Source organism: Girardinichthys multiradiatus, chromosome 1 (genome assembly GCF_021462225.1).
Source record: "Girardinichthys multiradiatus isolate DD_20200921_A chromosome 1, DD_fGirMul_XY1, whole genome shotgun sequence".
In the NCBI taxonomy this organism is placed as follows: domain Eukaryota; kingdom Metazoa; phylum Chordata; class Actinopteri; order Cyprinodontiformes; family Goodeidae; genus Girardinichthys; species Girardinichthys multiradiatus.
In genome coordinates, this window is record NC_061794.1 from 8,684,625 (window position 1) to 8,700,560 (window position 15,936).

The 15,936-nt window shown below is 38.9% G+C and overlaps 1 protein-coding gene across 5 annotated transcripts in view; it reads right to left on the minus strand.

Moving 5' to 3' along the window:
• tns2a (tensin 2a) overlaps positions 1–10,102 on the minus strand; it is a 65,510-nt gene extending 55,408 nt beyond the window's left edge. For 4 of the 5 annotated variants that reach the window (XM_047362536.1, XM_047362527.1, XM_047362506.1 and 1 more), the window contains exon 1: positions 9,385–10,102. In XM_047362536.1, coding sequence (XP_047218492.1) covers positions 9,385–9,513 — 129 coding nt within the window. In that variant the 5' untranslated portion in view covers positions 9,514–10,102. The remainder of the gene's footprint in view (positions 1–9,384) is intronic. The other variant, XM_047362513.1, reaches the window with a different exon arrangement.
• Between the last annotated feature and the right edge of the window lie 5,834 nt (positions 10,103–15,936).

Genomic DNA, 15,936 nt, shown 5'->3' on the forward strand with positions numbered 1-15,936 from the left:
TTTAAAGTTCTTGTATGGAAATTATTCTGTAAGAAAAGCAGATAATTGCAAAGTTGGACTTTTCTGTTTGGCTCTTGGAATTTTTAAAAGCATTTGGTTAAAAATTCAGTCTTCATGGTGAAATATTAGGATGTGAGAGATCCTTTGAATGGGACATGGTCACATTATTAAGAACCTCAAAAACCAGCTATTAAATCTAAAAGTCTGGCTTGAAACAGACAGGTGGTCAGTGGAGTATACGCCCAAAACTCTTACGAGACATGCTGTCTTGTTCCTTTTAAAAGATGAGCAGCCAACTCAAACTATCTACGAACAACAAAACAATGAGTTGTTTATGCCTATAAAGAGAATCTAATAAATTTAAATGTGTTAAAATAAAAACAAAAATAACTTTTCCCAAGTCTTTGAGAGAGGAATACATTTTTCCCTAAGCTAAAGGTCACAACTAACTTAAATTAAACTTAATTAAAACAGGGTCAAAGGTTAAAGTAAAGTCAGACAATTGTTGTTTTCACAGAAATGTCTCATGCTTTTTTTTATTTGTATTTTTCTGTATTTTTGTATAAATAGGGAGATAGATCTGGATATAACCAGGAAAGCAGGTTCTTAAAACTAGACTTCAGAGGCATCATACATGAAAAAAACAAGACATGGACAAGGATGTTGTGTTGCTTCTGATTATTTGTCTATGTGGAATGGAAAGCCCCTTGTGGTTAAATAAACCGCTATTTAACTCAAAGACATGGATAGAACAGAACGACCTAGACTGCAAGCTTCTAAGACGCATAATGGGATAAATATAAAATACATTTTTCAGGGCTGTGTTACTTTTTAAAACCAGACACTTATCTAATTTTCCATTAGAAAAGTTTAGAGCTATATATAAAAAAGAAAAATGGATTTCCATTTATGAGTCACTTTGCATTAAGCGTGGTACATGGAACATCTCTGCATCTGCTGATCACCTTTTGCAAACGACTCGTTTAAATCTGAGTTATAATCATAATGCTGTCTGTCGTTGAGACTCTACATGGTTAACACATCACTTTCTCTTTCTTCTAATTTTGTGGAGTTCTCTGACTTATTAAAGTTATCATTGTTTTATGAAGCAGTAAAAACTCAACTTTGACAATCTGATTTTACTGTACTCTTTCTTGCTCTGTAAACAGGTCTCTGCATACCAAAACATCCCTGCAAAGGCAGTGATGTTCCACTGTGGGTCAGTAGCGAATCCTAGTGGTGAAAAAGAACATTGCAACAGCTCAAAAAAAGAATTATTAGCAATTTCTCACCTTTACCCAGTTTCTAGTTAGAACAGAGTTTTGCAACCTGCGGCTCCAGAGCCATAATGGCTGTTAATAACTTTGGCCAAAAATGATCAAGAACCAACCGTTGTTTTAAATTTTACAATAACATATTCATGTTTTAACAGTTTTTTAAAAACAAACATTTTAGTGTTCTTTTTTAGCTTAAAGTTCCAATAATATTTTTAGATCCGTTTTTCTTGCTATTAGGTTTGAAATTATGAGCCTTTGGACATGATTTTCAATAAATATCAACATCCCATAGAAGAAAATGTACCAGTCCACTTTTTTTTTTGCCAAAATGTTTATTTTAAACCTAAAAATAGAAATAAAATGGTGAGTTTTTTTTTATGACGACAAATTTCCAATAGTAGATGTTTATCAAAAATTAAGATGCCCTGCAACATTTGCATCTCTAACCAAGTTTTATTTAGCTCGACTCAGGGAAAAATGGCATTTTGTGTTGTAAAGATTGCAGACCTCTGATCTTAAACCTCTCTGCAGCCAGGAGCTTGAAATCTTTACATAAATATTTTAGGCTCTATGCATGTAGATTACAGTGTTGAAAGATGCACTGAACTTTCCTTTTTTTAAATCTGTATTTATAAATGCTATTGTCTTTCAAAGTGTATTTCAATATAATTAAAGCAATAGAAAGGCTTTTGCTTACCATTACCATATGCTCATGTATGCATGTGCATGCATTCCTTTCAAGTCACCAGTCTCTAACTGTAAGCTCTTAATATTCTCCAGTCTGAGACTTGTGTCTGCTGCTGCAGTCTCTTAGTCACTTCCATATGTGTTACATTCATGTGAAGGCTGCACAGTATGGTAGTGCCAAATGGGAGTTTGAATTATGACATGTGTAGTACCCCCCCCCCCCCACCTACTGAAAAGCACATTTTGCTCCTTCTCCAAGAATTTCCAATTCATGACAGAAAATGGAGACTCACAGTACCTTTCTAAAGTTTTCATATGCCTTAAACTTTCGCACATTTTGTCATATTTGTGGATGCTCGTTTTACAACGATGGGGAAGCTGGCCACAGTTGACTCGAAGATGGATGGAGCTGAATGCAGAGTGATCCTGGAAAAAAAACTACTTTTAGTGAATATGGTCAAAACTAAAATAGATAAATAAATAAATAAATGTTTTAGGTCAAAGGATTTCCACGCTTTGGAATGGCTTAGTCAAAGTCCAGGCCACCTGAGTCCAAATGAGAATCTGTTACAAGACTTGAAAGATAATGTTTACAGATATTCTCCATCCAATCTGACTGAGGTTAAACAGTTTGTAAAGAAGTTATATAGTACCACCACTATATAGTTGCAAATAATAAAAAAATCATGTCAAACCTTTCATGCTTTTATTTGTAAAAACAAAATTAAAAACATGTATCCTTCCAAATCCAAATTATGCTACACTTTATGTTGGTCCATCATATTAAATCCCCATAAAACACATTTAAAATTGTGGTTATATTGTGGCTAAATGTGTAAAAGGTTCCGCTGATAGCATGACAAGAAAGAGCCAAGGAGGACAAGTGGATTATGCGACAAGGTACAAAGCAGTGAGGTGAAAAAGGTAGACTAACAAAATTTGAGGTGATCAAGAGAGACAGGAAGCCACTGCTTGGTCTGGAATGGGGGTTAACTTGTGGGTAAAGTGGGGGAGGGTCATTTTGGAAGAAGGAAGGTTGTGGTTACTGTGGATGAAATGGGGCTAAGATTAATAAACTGGGAGGTTTCAAACTCTTTTAGTAAACACTCAAGATGAATCATGAATCTAAATTTCTCTGCACAGCAAATTGTCTCAGCTGACACCATACTGCAAGGTGTCCCATGTTGCTTCACACATTACGGGGAACACCAGGTGGGTTTTTGTGGTGCCTAGAAGACAGAATTTACTGCCCTCAGGAAAATGAAGGACTTGGACCCCTCTTAGAGGTAAATGGGAGAGAGTTGGACAGAGTGGGAACCACTGGCCAAGAGGAAATGAGGCTGGAAAAGGGGTTCAGGGGGTGGCTTTGTAGCTTGACGACGGATTGTGCAAGACGGGACTAAGCCAAAACCTGATCAGGTACAGCTGTTAAAGGCGCAAAGAACTGAAAATTGGCAGGAAGAGTAGATATAGAAAGGATAAAATGAGCACATGTTCGCATTCGATAAAATCTTCCTGTATAAAATCCTCCTTTTTAGACCTCGGCTGTGGATCAAGCTCAACATTTTTGCGTGGCAGAGAAGAAAATATTTTAGTGCATAGTTTGCAGGGAGAGGGTGTTTCTTTTCAGGGCGGTGCTGGGATTTGTTGGAGACGCACTGAGGGAGGAAATGGTTTGTGTCTTTCCCCTTTTCCCTCGATCAGCTTTCATCTGTGTGACCGCTACACAAAACAAGCAGCATTCTTCAAATCCAGCTTAGAGTTTGGGACAGATCTTTGTTTGCAAACCGCAGGAATCCAGCCTACAACAGTCTTCCCAAAGGCCTGGGCTTTATTGGGGGAATTTACCTCCTTTTTTCCCAACATCAAGGAGTGTCAGGGTTACATCTCTTTCCATTCTGTTCAACTCTTCGCCGACCATAGGGGATGGTGTGTGTGTCTATATTTAAGACTAACTGGTCACTCTCCCTTCCTGTGAAGGGTGTGTGTTTGTTGTGAATGCTTGTGGCTAAAAGCCTCTATATTGGTCGTCTGAACTTAATCTAAAAAAGAAATTACAGGGAAGGAAGAAAAATACATAAAAAACTGCTGTCACAAAGCCTGGTTTCTATATAATTCAAAAGTTAACAGCACATGTAAATAAAGGCAAAAAGAAAAAGAGACTGCGTACTGTTTTTGTCTGACATCAACATTTAAAGCTCCCTGGAAGAATCAACAGAACTTTAATGTCCAAATATCACCATATTTCAGCATATGAAATAGCATGTAGGTCATGATGCAAAAAGACCCTTTTCAAGCTATGAAAGTCCAATATGCATAATCATACAATGATGATGACAAAGCACATGCTAGTGCACCATCTGTAAGCATGACACGATAATGACAAAGCGGATTGTTTCTCGACAAAAAAGGCCTTTGTAACACAAATAAGTTAAATGGATAGATAGATAGATAGATAGATAGATAGATAGATAGATAGATAGATAGATAGATAGATAGATAGATAGATAGATAGATAGATAGATAGATAGATAGATAGATAGATAGATAGATAGATAGATAGATAGATAGATAGATATTTAATTAAACATTCACTAGCGTAGGGTTAGCGTTAGGAACAAGCTGATGAATACATTTAACTTTTTCTCCGCAGTGACAAAAAACACTGACTGTGGTCCCAGTAACTACATATAAACAATGAACTAAACAATTGCACCTAAAATATAAACAGATGATCTGCTGTGGCCTGAATGCGCCGGAATTGCGCAGTTGCTTGTGCATAGTCAAAAGCCTCGAGTGGGATTGCTGCAGAGGCTATTCTCATGAGGTTTTGGACGTTTGTCTCGGACAGGCGACTTCTCGTGGCTGTTTTGATGTTGCTGTGGAGGATGAATTTGCGCTCTGCCGCCACACTAGAGACTGGAATTACAAGTGCCACTTCGGCCAAAGTTTTAAAACCGGGGAACATTTCTCCAATTGAAGTATTCGGCCAGACTCTCCAAACGGGAGGAAACAGCTGATTAATATGCTAACTCGCCACCAGGTGGTCAGGGGTGAGAATTGCAATCTGTCAAAATGACTGATGGGTATACAGCTTCGGGGGGTTTTTGTGTGCAATTTGATCTGGACCTAAATTCTTCGTGCAATAAAAATCTTTTTTTTTTCATTCATTCATTCATGGATTGCCTATTGACAGTTAAGCCCAAAATTATTCATACCCTTTTTTTGGTGTTACAGCAATCAAACCCTTCTAATTGCCAACCAGCTTTTTGCATGTCTTTGAGATTGGAAGGCCTCCTTGCCAGTACCCTAATCTTTAGCTCCCTCCATATTTTCTCTTTTAGATTCAAGGTGGAACTGTGGCTGGTCCTCTCCAAAATGTTAATTTTACTTCCAGTCAGAAAAAAATGTCTGTAAAGTTAAAAGATACTTTTAAACCTAAATCTGAAAGGTATATGAATTTTTGGGGCCTTAACTGTATATATGCACTAGGTTGCTTGGTATAAAGCCAGAATATATATCTGAATATATTTTTGTGTGTATTTATACCCATAAACTACAGTTGTGGTGAAATCTAACATACGATCCCTTTAATTGTAGGAATTTACATATATAAGGACATATTAAAACCAATGTTGTCTTCACAAAGAGTAACAGCTACGTCCTGCTAAGAAAAATACATGAATAATTAATCTGCTGCAAATGTGACCAACTATATGATAAAATAAGTAGTTTTGATAGTTTGCTTCACCCCAGGGTTACATTGTGATACTTCTATAAAGGCCTCAGAGTTCAAGACAGGACAGTTAAAAAAAACACTGCAAGTAAGGCTTGTTTGGGAGAGATATCAGGAAAAGGCCTTCTCTCTCTGCAAACAATATGACAGCGTGACTGCAACAGATTAAACCATCAGACGCGTGGAACATAGTCCTTTGGACAGATGAGACCAAAGCAGTTTTTTCCCTCCTTCTGTCAAGCATGGTGGTGTGGTATGATGTGGGCTTGTTTTGGAGCCACAGGAGCTTAGAACCTTGCAGTAACTGAGCAGACCATGAACAAATCTAAATAGCAAAGTGATTTAAGTTCAACATACAAAAATCCAGAACCGATTGCTGTTTCAAACAAACTTGTAAGTCTGAATCGGTCAACCTTGGGAGCATGATGAATACCATGCAGCTTTTCAGGATAATCCAAATGAGTCTTGAAATTTGCTCCAGGACCCAAAAGTGGTCAATCTCTATAGATTGAGGTTAGAATTTATAAAACCAGGTGAAAACATCATTTCTGCTCCATAATTATCTACTCTTAAGTGAAATGACAATTCTATGAGTAAAAGTGTTAAAGTGGCTGAAAATGAAGGTGCAATCTTCCAAACAAAGCTGCAGACACATTGCTTCCCTTTCACTGCCAAATATAGTTGGCAGACATTAACTTCTATATTTATGTTTGACTTGCATGTGAGTCCACTAATGACTCTCAGACTTGTGCCCTTTGGAGCATGTGAGTGAATCAAATGCCTGTTCATTATTAAGCCCCTCAAAATATAACTCTCATGATCAGCATTGTTGAGTTAACAAAAGACAGTCAGGAGTTAGTGAGAGCTAAGGATGTGACCAAGCTGTTTTCATTACTTTTCTCCAAAACTTAAAGTTGTACATGTGTCCCCTCTGATTTATGAATCAACCACCAGAACAGAGCTTGAGGACCTTTGTTTTTAAGGGAACAATGTGAGCTACTGGCTCTTGCTGCCATGAGCTGTACAGATGAGTCCAGCTGTAAAGATTTTGTTTACTGGTGCTCTGCTACTCTCGGTTTGCACAAGAATCCTGGCAGAAAAAGCATAATTTTTGAGAAGCTGGAAAGACTTCAGTAATCAGCTTGCAGACACTAATACCCACAGGATTATTAATTATTTCTTCCTGGGGAAAAGTTTTAAACTCAGCCCTGTAAACACAAATTAAGATTTAAAATGAGGAACCTATTTACTGTATATCCTATGTGAAACATCTCTTTTCCATGTTGTTTTCATCTCTTCAGTGCATTATGTAATCGCGCTGAGAAATGTTTTTTTTTTTTTTCTGGTTAGTGTTTCCAGTAATGTTGTGACATGGGTCTACAAAGTATAGATGTGGTTCATGTCAGAAAAAAGCGAACAAATCATGTTCATGTCAAGTTCTCGGATCTGAGCTGCAATCCTTCTCATGTGCCTGTAAAAAACATCAATAAATAATAACATTAAAATAATGGATCATTAGAAAAATACCATAAATAGATAAGTACATCTCCTTCTACTTGGGATAATTTGGACCCAACTGGTTCCCACACCCCTGTAGTCTGGGTCAGTCACCGCAGGATGACGTAATCCAGAAAGCTTCACATTCCCACGGTGCTCTGCATGTGATATAGAGCCCCACTGAGACCAAGCACACACACACACACACACACACACACACACAAATATGTAGAATGTTCACAGAGCACGATGAAACAGAGCCACAAGTGCTCTAGCGTGATGTGACTGTTGGTCAGAGGTCAGGTTTCTTTGTGTTCTTTCAATGGCTCCAACATCCCTTCGTCCAAGCACCCAGCCTGCCTGTGTTTACATGACGATAATTCTACAGCATCACTATGGCCCCCAAAACAGAGCCATTGTAACTGCACAGATGTGCTGTGATGTCATGATTATCCACATCATTTAAAGCAAACAAAGAAAACACACTCCTTGTAAAAGGAATTTTCATTTTGGAACCTTATTTGTGCCTTCCTAAATCTGTCAATTTATACTTGATTTTTCTTTTTTCATCCATCAATTTCAATAAGCATTTTATCCTGCTAAAGGTTGCCTGGGATCTGGAACCGATTCCAGCAGCCAATGGGTCCACTACGAAACAGTCACAGGGGAGACATAACGGGGGGCATCTGTACTCACACCTAATGGCAATTAAGAATGACCATACAGAGAAGCATCCATACTTTTTAAGTGCTGGATGGAACCTTAGTACTCAGAGACAAGGCACACATACACAGGGAGAACATGCAAATCCACACAGATAGACCCAACTTGAGAGGTCAATTCAAGATTTTCATTGTCATCATCCCTGGGCCTTGGTTCTGGAAAGTTTGATAGAACTAGACCTAGGAAAAAGCACACTAATTGGCTTTGAGCCTGAAGAAAAACCAAAAGCACTGCAAAAACTTTAATGCAGTAATTTAAAAAAGAATAGCATAAACAAGGGCAAACAGAACTGAAACAGCAATAATGTAACAAAGAACAACTGAAAACCAGAGAGTAAGCGAATTAAAGGATATAAAGTAGGAGTGAATTATAGCAAACAAGAACCTGGTGTGACATAAATAAGTCAGAACTAGGTGTTATATCGTAGGTACAACAGAACAGGTGTGAGATCATTAGCGAACTACAATCAACTACGAAATGATAATTCAAATAGAACAGAATATGACATTTTGAGTACACCAGAACATGGTGGGAGATTGGCAAACTAGAACCAGGTGTGTGATAATGAGTGAAGTAGAACCAGGCGCGAGTTGATTAGTGAACTTAAACCAGGTGTAAGATGATTAGTAAAATAAAACCAGGTGTGACTAGATGTTTTTTTATTTTAGGTGTGAAATAAGTTAGTTAGAACAAGGTGTGAGATTATTAGTAAACAAGAACTAGTAAGGCTGTAAGATGAATTGTAAATTACTACCTGGTGGGTGATGATTAGTGAGCCTGAACCCGGTGTGAGATGATTAGTAAAAGAAAACTAGATGTGCAATAATTTAAAAAAACAGAACCAAAACAGAACCAAGTGTGAGATTATTGGTAAATTAAAACCAGGTGTGAGAGAAGGGCAGAAGTCATGGCAAACAGAACCAAACCTGTGGACACACAATAGATGCACCACAAGAAAAGAGAATATTAACTCCAAAACATGAACTTTCAAGATGATCCTGACAAAATCTGATACGTGACCTTAGAACTGTAGTCCTATAATAAGCAATAACAACCATGAAACACCATAATCCAAGAGACCATGACAGTGGTATCTATACTGTATCCTTGAGATTTTATGTCAGCCATGTGTTACAAATGGCACAAATGACAACTTGCTGACATGCATTTTTTTAAATATATAAATCAGAATCTAAGAAAATCTCAAACAGTAAAAGTAAACGTTGCAAGCAGTGAAGATTTTTCACTCTAAAAGAAAAGGATTTCCATATTTTGTTCCATAACAGCGTTTAAATATTGACATTACAAAATACTGCCTCTTTAAAAATGAAAGAAAACTGCACACAGCAACATGTGAAGAGTTATGTTTCAAGCAGTTGGTGCAAAACACAAACATGCCTGTGATGATTTAAATAAAGTTTCATCATGCAAACACACACACATGGAGAGCACATGCACACAAACCTTTGTGAGCCTCATCCTGCCACTGCCACTCCTCTCCAGACTCCTTCTCTTTAGAGATGAGCTTTGGACCACCAGCACTGGTTGCACCTCTTCCTCCCCACACCAGTCCGAGCTCAGGACACAACCCATATAGGTGGTCGGGGTCCAGGACTCACTCTCTTCTCTCCGTCTGTCCACCCTTTGAGTCTTCTCTTCCACCTCCGTCTTCTCTCTCTGAACAGGCTCCTGGGCAGCTGTTTTTGTCAGCTGGAGAGGAGGAGACCGAGGCCCTTCCCCTTTTCCTGGCTCCTGTTCCGAAGGATACACTCTCTCTGCCTTTCTATTCTACTTTTAGAAAACTCACTCATTAAAAACACCTCCTGCTCAGCCTTGCTTCAGTCTCGTGTAGAAGCCCATTGTTTTATTTCAAACACGACTTCACTGAGCACACATTGATTGGTCACCTACTTTTCTTTTTCTCTACATCTCTCTTCCCTCTTCTATGCATCAAAACTTAAAGATTCATGTTCTCATCCTGTGCTTCTTTCTTTTCTGTCTACTTTTCTTGGTGCCCCCATCCCAAGAAACGCACGTCTGTCCTTTCCCCTCTTTCTCGCTCTCCTCCTGCGTCTGCCCCCTCTGCCACGATTGCCTCACTCTTACATATACAATTACCTCTCTGTTCTCACCTCCCCACCCATCTCTCCTCCTCAGCTCCCCTCTGTTTCCTGCTCCCAGATACAGGCAGTCACTCCTTAGCCCCAGCAACAACACATTGTCAGTATTGTGCAGAGGGCAACCAAGAAAAACTGGCAGCTGTTGGGATGCTGTGAGAGATCCAGTGACTCAGGGTTGACTGAGGCCTCACTTGTTTACCCTGCAGTGGTTTCTTTGTTGCAGAGACAGAAAGGGACTTCTTTTTTTTTTTTCTCCTGCAGATTACACACCTATTCAGAGAAATAAGTTAGATGTTATGAGAGGGGATGCCTGGTGTGTCATTTGGTCTTTTAAAAAAAATCTAAGTCTGTTAATTTTTAAGATCATGTTATTTCTGCTCCTCACAGGCTCTTTTCTGTTGTTTATTTCTTCTCCCTCAAGTGTTTTGGCTAGTACGCTAGATCTCATAAGGCTTGGAAGTGGGAGACTGTACCCCTTAAAAGGCAAATTCTTGATGATTCTCCAAAATACTCCCCCTCCCTCCTCCTCTTTTTACGTTCCCCTGCTTCTCGTTTTTTGTTTTTCTTTCTCTCAATGAGTTCAGCCTTAAACTAAGGCGTGCTCACCCAAAATCAGCCCATTATATCCAACCGTTTATGAAATATCTGTGCCCCTGCACTGCGTCGTCCTTAAGTTCACCAACTCATTTGGCTTTCATTCAGCCCCTTTCTTTGCATTTCAGTTTCAGACATGAGCTCAGGCTGCAGACAATGTTTACAACAAGACCACCTCCTGGTTTACTTGCCATGAAATTAACTCCTTCTAATCAACTCCTGCCAGCATTGCTAGTTTTTTAAATAGATTTTCTCGAACTGACATATGGTGTTGTATACATGCTTAAATATAGACATAAACACCAAACTAATATTTGAGTAAATGTCCCTCATAAACTTGCAGAAGAAGCACACACTTCTTTTTAGCCATGAACAAGCTTCTTGCATAATTCTGGGTAGATGTTTTACCACTCTTCTTATCAGGAACGATAGAACTCATTTAACTGGTTTCCTGGCAAGAAACTAACTTTTAAACATAGTCCATGAATTTTCATTAGCTTGGCGGTTGGACCATTCCAAAAATGACGTGTTACATGGCTTTATTCATTCCAAAACCAGTTTTGATGTGTGTTTGGTATCATTGTGTGTTTGGAACACCTAAGTGTTTACAATTTTCAACCATCTGACCCAAACTCTCAGAATAAAGTGGTTGGAATGTTTAGGAAAAAAACAGGAACCACCAAGGCTGAAATCTGAAGTGGAGGTCGCTGGGACACTAGTGTCGCTGTCCACAATAAGGTGGGGTTAACATCACCTTGGACTGAGAAGGTACTACTAAGAAAGAACCTCTTGATTCAGAACCTTCGAGCTAGACTATTTGTAGCTACCTGAGTTAACAAGTTAAATGCCCTCTGGACAAAAAAGTATTGTCCAATAAAACAAAGATTGAGCTGTTTAAACAACAATAGGAAGATCACTTTTTGAAGGAGTCAAGATGATGCTTTGATAGCTGAGAACACTGAACCAAATTAGGTGAATTAATGAAGAAGGAAATCTAACACCAAATTCTTTAACGTTCCTTAAATCAACAACTAACTAGTTAAACTTAGACACAACTGGAGGTCCCAACATGACAGTAATCCAAAGCCTCAAAACTAGTTTAGAATGAATTGAGCAAGGCTAAAATTAACCCTCTGGTTTGGTCCCAATCGGAATCCAACAGAAAATGTAATGATCCACTGGTGTTTATGATTTGATTTTATTCCTTGTTTTCATTTTGGTCATTTTCTTGTTAGATCTCGCCTCATTCAGTTCACTTCTATGTTAGATGTTGCATTCTCATTCCTTGTGCTTTGCATTAGATGGTTTCATGTGTATTCTAGCTTATTTTCCCTTTGGTTGCATTCGTCTTCCCCCCCTTCTCTGCTCTACTCTGTTCTTCTGCCTCAGCTGCAATTCTTTCCTCTGATTAGCTCTTCTGGGTTGGCTGTCATATTTCTAACCCTGCCTCGGTGTATTTAAACTCACCGGTCCTTTTTGCTCTCCACTGGATCCATCCATTCCTATGCCTGTTGTTTCCTCATGATTCAGTTCAGTCCGGCGTCCATGTCCCGAGCTCTGTTCTCCTTGAGGCAACCTGTAAGATTTTGTATTTTAATTGCAAGTTGTACCAGCTCTTGCCTGACAAAACACGACAAAAAAGTATGAGTTATTTTTAAAAAGTGTGGTCTATGAAAAGTAAACAATTAAATCCAACAATCCAGAATACAACATCATGGGGCAGAAAAACACCAAATGATTTAAAATATCCAGTCTTTCAGACAAAGACATGCCTTTTCAGAATACTTTGGCACTATACAGCAGACTTGGCACACATGTTCTAAAGTGTAAAGTCTTGATTAACTGTAGATTTCTGGATCAGGACTTGACATGGAAGTAAAAGTAAAAAGGGGCAAAAAGATGGAAAAGACCTGAGAAGATCAGCAAATATCCAAATATGGAGAGAGAAACAGAATGGGTTGTGATGTTAGTGGGGAAAAAACTGAGGAAACCAAGAAGCACCAAAATAGTTTGGAAGATGTCATGGATGATGCTACTCTAAGGTGTCTTCAAAATTAGGGCGGTTGTTGGCTGAGGAGTTTCAGGCTGATGATCTTCATTGGCAGACAACTAAATCATATGAAAATGTTACAATCAGGTATTTTAAAAGCCATCCATTGGCCTTTGGTTTTAACTGTTTCCAACCATCTGGTTTTGCAAGTCAGTCTAAGAATACTCCATGAGTTCTGTCTATGCTTTTAAAAACAGACAAGATCATTCTTCCCATGCAGTAGTCCACAATAAGGAAAGATTACTGTCATTTCTTTGACAGACACTTCTGATACCAGCATATTTAGTTATTTAGCTATTTGGTTATTAGTATCTACTGCCCCCTTTTGGCAGCAAAATAATTTAACATTTAGGACAATAGAAAAATGAGGATGAACATTTAAAATATTTGTTGCAAAACATTCTATGTCAGAAAAAATCTAGTTGAAGAGAGAAATCTGAATCTGAAGAAAGAAATCTGTTCGAATCTAAAAGGAAAAAAAGTGAGGATGCACAATGACACACAGCGAATACAAAAGCAGGAAACTATTGGTCAAAAACATCCCTTGCTTAGTCGTCATGGAAAAAATGTGTGGAGACTTTAGTAGCAGTTGAGGAAGACTGGAAATGTGTCATCATCATGTCCAAATATTTCAGATGATCCTGTGAAATTATTCTAAAATGCAAGCTTCCGTTTATTGAAAGCCATTTATGAGGGGAATGTCAGTCCCTAAAGGCCAAGGCCAATAGCTATTGCTGGATGTGCATGATCGTTGAGCTGTACATGGCAAGATGTCCTTGTCACTGTGACCAGTATATCCATAATGGCTAAAGTACACTGAAAAATCATGATGACCCCACGTGTCAAGATAAATAAATGTCAAACTTTATTAGGAAGGTTTCAGTAAACTGACCCTTACATAAAACAATGTTCTCATTATAAGGTACATTCTAAGACAAAAGAAAGACACTAGACACATATTCTTTGATCAGATGAACCTGAAAATGACAAAAAACTGATTTTGGTATCTAGCAATCTGATGTGAACAAAATGTGTTGAAAACCAACAATTGTGTTGGCATCAGTGAGTGAGCATCGAATAGTTGACTTGCATATGTGTGGAGGTACTACACCTCACTACAGTTCCTAGCAAAAGTGTTGATACGCCTTAAACCTTTTCACATTTTGTGATGATTACAACCACTAACCTCAATGTATTATATTAGAAATTGTTGTGAGAGACCATCACAAGGTGTATAGTTGGGATGTGGAAGAAAAGGAGACATGGTTTTAAAATAAACAAAAAAGTCGGAAAACAGACAGTGTGCATTCATTTTCAGCCCTTTCTGTGTCCACTAGAAACCATATCTTGGTAGGTTTGTATTTGTGCCATACCTTCCACTTTCTAATGTTTTATCAATTAGTGCTGTGTGAAATGTTTAAAGTCTGGCATGTTATTTTATGACTTCACTTTGCCTTAAACTTCTCCGCAGCTTCCTCCCTGACCTGTCTGCTGTTTCCCTTAGTCTTCATTAGGCTCTTTGTTCAATAATTTAAATTCAAATTCTAAAATACTTTCTTAATCCCAAAAGGAAATTACATGCTGTTGGAACATTATCTTTCACATGTTTCTTAGTTATTGCAGATGTTGATGGCTGTGGGTAGAAAGGATCTCCTGTAGCTGTTTGTTTTACAGTGGATATGAAGAAGCTTCTGTCTGAAGACACTCTGCTGTTGTATGACAGTCTGATGTAGAGGATGCTCAGGGTTCTCAATGTTCTTCATTTTATGAAGAATGATTCTTTGAACAGTCATCTCCAGAGGTTCCAGAGGAGTCCCCAGAAAAGAGCCAGCCTTCTTTATTAGCTTGTTGAGCTTTTTTAAGTCACTGGCCCTGGTGCTACTAGCTTAGCAGATGACGGCAGAAGAAATCACACCAAAACAGACCTATAGAAGATAACACTGAAGGACCTAAGCGTCCTCAAGAAGTACAGTCTGGTTCCTTCTCATGGATGGCTTCACATTTGCATCTCCACTCCAGTCTGTTGTCCTGGTGAACCCCAAGGTATTTATACTCCCCCCACCACTGCTTCTACTGAGATGGAAATAGTGTTTGAACTATTCAGTTTTTTCTTAAAATCTAGAATCCTCACCTTTCTTTTATTTACGTTCAATATGAGATGATTGTTTTCCCACTCACAAAGTGATCTACCAGCTACCTGTACTCAGCTTCTTATCCATCTCTGATCCACCCCACAATTGCAGACTCATCTGAGTATTTCTGCAGATGACAGGAGTCTGTCTTGTACTGCAAGAATGAGGTGTACAGATGGTGAGAGTACAGTCCCCTGTGGTGCTCCTGTGCTGCTGACTGCCTGTTTAGACACACAACCCTTCAGTCTCACAAACTGTGGTCTGTTTGTCAGGTAGTCTTTAGTCCAGGAGATTGCTGAGGCCTCCACCTGAGTCTTCTGGAGTTTCTGACAAAGCAAATCAGGTTGAATTGTTTTAAATGCACTGGAGAAATCAAAGAACATGATACTCATAGTACTGCTGGCATTGTCCAGATGACAGTGGGTTTGTTGAAGCAGGTGTATGATGACATCTTCAGCTTCAACCTTAATGATGCTGGATGTCAAGGCAAAAGGTCTGTAGTCATCGAGGACTGATGGGTGAGTTTTCTTTGGTACCAGAACAAGGCAGGAGGCCTTCCACGGCACCCTAACCTTCTCCTGGGTCAGACTAAGGTTTAACAGGTGCTGCAGAACCCCACAGAGCTGCTCTGCACAGACATTCAGAACTCTGGGATGGATAATATCTGGATATGCAGCCTTTGTCTGGTACAGTCTCTCTAGCTGGCCCCTTACCTTACTTCTAGAGACAGACAGACAGGTGGAAGGGGGATGCAAAGGAAGCATCAGCATCTTCTGATTTGGTTGAAGACAAACATATAGAAGCAACTTGGTCCATGGCTGAGATAGAAGATAAAACATTGGAGGTGTGAATGAAAAGCTTTGGGTCATAGGAGGATGGGAAGTCTGTTTGGTTGCGCGTGGAGAGAAGGATGCTAAGCAAGTACCTGAACTGAATCAATTGAAGAATGTGTTTAGTTCATTGGCTCTGTCCAGACATCCAATGGTCCAATCGTCCTTCTGCTTGAAGCCTGTGATGTTCTTAATCCCTGACCACACATCTCTGATATTGTTTTGCTGGAGCTTGCTCTCCAGCTTGTTCTTGTACACCTCCTTGCTTTCTCTAATCTTGACTCTGTATA